At 39.0% G+C, this 5,432-nt stretch overlaps 1 protein-coding gene across 1 annotated transcript in view; it reads left to right on the top strand.

Moving 5' to 3' along the window:
* The first annotated feature begins 5,363 nt into the window (after window positions 1-5,363).
* gpr137bb (G protein-coupled receptor 137Bb) overlaps window positions 5,364-5,432 on the top strand; it is a 20,645-nt gene continuing 20,576 nt past the window's right edge. Inside the window, exon 1 of the mRNA XM_087274287.1 lies at window positions 5,364-5,432. This exon is cut by the window's right edge and continues 336 nt beyond it. Coding sequence (XP_087130413.1) covers window positions 5,385-5,432 — 48 coding nt within the window. The 5' untranslated portion in view covers window positions 5,364-5,384.

Raw genomic sequence — 5,432 nt, 5'->3', positions numbered from 1 at the left:
GACGGGGATGGGGAGGATGAGGTGCGAGAACCGGAGCTTCAGAAGGCGGAGTTCATTTACATCACTGAAAGACAAAGGCTGGGGTGGGGTGCTTTTAAATACCCATACTAAAATCACTCAATTCTGCAGTTACTGTGTTTAGTAGGCCTACATTCAAAAGTTTGTCAGAGTAGCCCCTAATGATGTTGCGCTATAACGTTAGGTAAATAGCTTAACGTTAGGCTACATGTGATTTTTTCGCTTTGTTCAATAAATGTGTAAATATTCAAAACAAACTTATTTTTCGTTGACACTATGGGGTAGTGTCTGTAAATATTTTGAGGAATATAATAACGAATTTGATCCGTTTTGTATAAGCCTAAAGCATTAGAAGATGGTCCGTTTTGTGTCGCACAAAAACTCACCTTGTTCAATTCTGTACTAGATATTTGTTCTTATATCTTAAATATCCATATTAAAGAGTTATCTGTAAACATTTATTCTACACATAAACAACATTCACGGGTAAAGCGCAACTGTTGAAAGTGCGCGCGTTTTTATCTGAGGCAATATGGCGCCCAACTGTAATCATAGCAACATCAGATTACCCGACGCAAGCTTATCATGCATAGAGTAAAGCCTTCTTTGGTCTAAATCAGATATACGGACGGCAGGAAGTGCGATATGCACATTAATATAGCAGCATTTTATATGACTCTAATATTTTTACAGTACTGTGACGGTTAGGTTCAGGGTTGGGGTGGGGGTAGACGTTAATAAAATTCAATAAACAGGAAATTTAATAAATAATAGAAAAAAAATCTCATTAACTTACGGCCGCAAACGTATCTGATCTGATCATTTTATTATGAATTTATATTAAAACTACATAAAAGTAAACTTAAACGTTTCAGTGGGCTATAAAAGAACTCAAAGCTCCTGAGGTTGTGCGGGCATTTCAACTCCCAACACTTTTTGTTAGCAAAATCTCACATGATTGACTTACTATAAACGTTTAAATTAAAAACAAACTTAAGTTTCTTGTCTACTCAAAAAAACTGTGTTTTAAGTGTATTATACGGGGGTATAACATTTTAATGAATTCTCCAGCATAGTGTAGCATTACTGAACTAAACTACTCCTACAGTTTTTACTACAGTAGCCTAAACTGTGGTGTATATAATGTACCCTATAGTTTTAAGCCTACAATATATGGGTAATTTGTTTAGTTGTTGTTATACAATCATCATCACAACAGATGAAGTATGTTAAAAACACTATTTTTTACATGTGGTAGCCTTAAGAACTGACTGGTCTGGAATGGGACTTACAGATAATAAAAAGTATACTTATTATAATGAATATTACTATTTTCCAGTTCTCCAGATGTGAAGCGCCTCTGCCTGGGGCCTCAGTGAAGATCCCGGTGGGCTTCAGGGGTCAGTGCACTTCTGAGGGAACCTACAAAGATGAGCTCATAACCCTCACTTTACAGCCTGGAGTTTATTTACTGTTCTCAGTTATTAAGCCAATTTACGAGCCCTTTCAACAGCCGAGACTCTTCCTTCAGCTCACGTTGAATGCTGGATTTAATCCTCATCAAGCCGAGATGATTAGTTTACATTTGTACTGTTGGTATATATTACACATATATAGAAGCATGCCTTACTATGTGATATGACAGAGAACTGAAGCAAATAGAGGACATTCTAGAAAAGTCCTCTCAAAGTTTATTTCATTTAATAATAATAATAGTTCCTTACATTTATATAGCAATTTTCAGGGCACTCAAAGCGCTTTGTACATTGGGGGAATCTCCTCATCCACCAATGTGCAGCATCCATCTGGATGAAGCCAATTATGGTATGTGGATGGTAAGGAGGCCATGATGGAAAGAGAAAAAAAAACAACTTAAAACAGCCTGGGCTGGTTGGCTGGTTTTAGCTGGTCGACCAGGCTGGTTTTAGAGGGGTTTTGGCCATTTCCAGGCTGGTTTCCAGCAATTTCCAGCCTGTTGTTAGCTGGTCAGGCTGGGAGATGACCAGCTAAAATCAGCTTGACCAGCCCAGCCAGGCTGGGAGCCCAGCCAAAACCATCTACGTCCAGCTTAAACCATTGGCCACAACCCCGTTAAAATCAGCTTGGACGACCAGCTAAAACCAGCCAACCAGCCTAGGCTGGTTTAAGCTGGATTTTCAGCAGGGAGTGGGCAGATTTGGTCAGGGTGCCGGGGTTAAACCCCTACTCTTTTTCGAAGGACATCCTGGTATTTTTAATGACCACAAAGAGTCAGGACCTCAGTTTAACGTCTCATCCGAAAGACAGTGCCCACTGAGCAGTATAGAGTCCTTGTCACTATACTGGGGCATTAGGACCCATACAGACCACAGGTTGGGCGCCCCCTGCTGGACTCACAAACACCACTTCTGGAAGTGGATTTATTTATTCATTTTCCTGCGGCTTAGTCTCTTTATTCATTCACGGTTGCCACAGCGGAATGAACCGCCAACTATTCCATCATATGTTTTGCACTGCGCCAATGCTAATCACTGAGCCACCATGTCAGCCTATTTTATGTATTATAATAATTTTTAAAAAGCCTAAACTATAGCGCTTTTTACAATATTACAATAAAAAAATTACGTAATTTAAAAAATCAAGTACACACAGTAAACACTGATTAATTTAAAAAATTGTAGTCTATTTAACAGTTTTTCAAAACTTCAGAACTGATACATTGTTAACACGGCATTCACTTCTGGAACGTTTTTCCAAAACCTCCATCCAACATATTTTAAATGCTACAACATTTTTCCAAAGCGCTCTGAGAACATCCAAAAGTAACAATATTTGCAGAATGATACAACGCAACGTGCACACAGTCAAGAGCATTTTAAAAAGGGAACATTTACAAATAACACTTTTACAACATAATAACAACGTTAGCTGAACGTTCTCTGAGCATATTTTTGTTATGTGTAGCTGTAATTATGTTTCACAGTGACACATCTGCAGTCAAATGAGAGACGAGCGGAAGAATGTGCTGTTCTACACTATGCATAACTAGTATTCAGGTAAATACTTCAATAACAGATCACACGCTGCATTCCTGACTTACTGATCTGTTCTCAGGTCAGTGCTGCAGATTTACACGCACAAATCTTCACCACAGCTGATCTCAGGTCAGTTCTCAGATTGTTTTCACACACTCTGTTTTTTGGTGTTTACTCATCGCCATCTGGTGGTGGCAGAGGGTGTTACAAGACTAATCACATTGCATAAGCATGCAGCATGGATTGAGGAGAGTAAATGTCCAGAACTGGCAACATTTCATCTCAAAATGAAAACATATATTTAAATATTCAATTATATTTATATACATTTTATAACTCTTTGCGTATATATATATAAATATATATATTAATATATTTATATAAATATATATATATATAAATATATATATATATATATATATATATATATATATATATATATATATATATATATATATATATATATATATATAATAATAATACACACACACACACACACTCACCAGCCATTTATTAAGTACACCTCTCCAACTGCTTGTTATCGCAAATTTCTTATCAGCCAGTCACACGGCAGCAGCTCAATGCATTTAGGCATGTAGACATGGTCAAGATGATCTGCTGCATCAGAATGGGGGAGAAAGGGGATTTAAGGGACTTCGAACGTGGCATGGTTGTTGGTGCCAGACGGGCTGCTCTGAGTATTTCAGAAACTGCTGATCTACTGGGATTTTCACGCACAACCATCTCTAGGGTTTACATGCTCCGACAAAGAGGAAATATCCAGTGAGCGGCAGTTCTGTGGGCACAAATGCCTTGTTGATGAGGCCAGAGGTCAGAGGAGAATGGCCAGACTGGTTCCAGCTGATAGAAAGGCAACAGTAACTCAAATAAGCACTCGTTACAACCGAGCTCTGCAGAAGAGCATCTCTGAACACACAACACGTCCAACCTTGAGGCAGATGGGCTACAGCAGCAGAAGAGCACACCGGGTGCCGCTCCTGTCAGCTAAGAACAGGAAACTGAGGCTACAATTCACACAGACTCACCAAAACTGGACAATAGAAGATTGGAGAAACGTTGCTGCTCTGATGAGTCTCCATTTCTGCTGACACATTCAGATGCTCGGCTCACAATTTGGCCTCAACAACATGAAAGCATGGATCATCCTGCCTTGTATCAGCGGTTCAGGCTGGTGGTGGTGGTGTAATGGTGTGGGGGAGATTTTCTTTGGCTCCATTAGTACCAATTGAGCATCAACGCCACAGCCTACCTGAGTATTGCTGCTGACCATGTCCATCCCTTTATGAGCACAGTGTCTCCATCTTCTGATGGCTACTTCCAGCAGGATAACGCAGCATGTCATAAAGCTCAATCATCTCAGACTGGTTTCTTGAACATGACGATGAGTTCACTGTACTCAAATGGCCTCCACAGTCACCAGAGCTCAATCCAATAGAGCAGCTTTGGGATGTGGTGGAGCGGGAGATTGGCATCATGGATGTGCAGCCGACAAATCTGCAGCAACTGTGTGATGCTATCATGTCAACATGGAGAAAAATCTCTGAGGAATATTTCCAGCAGCTTGTTGAATCTCTGCCATGAAGGATTAAGGCAGTTCTGCAGGCAAACCGGTACTAGTAATGTGTACCAATAAAGTGGCCGGTGAGTGTGTATGTATATATTATTTTTGTTTTGTTAATATTACACATAATATCCCATTCAAATCCCATTCCAGAGCTCTTCTTGATATATTTCGGCCATAATAATAAATGTACTAATAATTTAAAAAATGAAAAATTGTCAAATCAAATAAATAATTTGCTAATTGTTGTCCTAAAATTAAAATGAACATATCTTAACTCATAAATTTAAATAAAGGGGTTTAAGTATATTAATTAATCAATATTAACACAATGTTTGTTATATATTGTGAAGAATGATGAATATAATTTTTCAATTAATATTAGCAACTATACTCAGTACTATAAACTCTATGATCTGTAAGTTTTTATTAAAAAGAACATAATAAACTCTGCATTTAACAATCAACACTTTAGCATTAAACAGTAATAATGAATAATAATCAGTATATTTACAGCCAATCAGCTCCTCTAGATGCAGGTCACATGTTACTCTTTCTCGTTCTCTCTCCTTACTACTCTCAGCCAATCATCTCATCTGCACGTGGATCACATGTTTCTCTCTCTCCCTCTCTTTGTGTCTGTGTCTGTGTGTCTCTATCTCCTCCCTGCTCTCAGCCAATCATCTCCTCCGGCTGCAGTCACCTGCTCTCTCCATCACCTCTCTCTCTCCGTCTCTCTCTCTCTCTCTCTCTCTCAGTGAGTGGTGCTGATGCGAGCAGCAGTGATGGAGTCTCCTCCGTCTAACACTTCTCCTCCT

The sequence above is a fragment of the Danio rerio genome, chromosome 11, assembly GCF_052040795.2.
Source record: "Danio rerio strain M-AB ecotype USA chromosome 11, GRCz13ab, whole genome shotgun sequence".
In the NCBI taxonomy this organism is placed as follows: Eukaryota; Metazoa; Chordata; class Actinopteri; order Cypriniformes; family Danionidae; genus Danio; species Danio rerio.
Note: the sequence above shows the minus strand (reverse complement) of the source record. Positions and strands in the feature narration are given on the sequence as shown.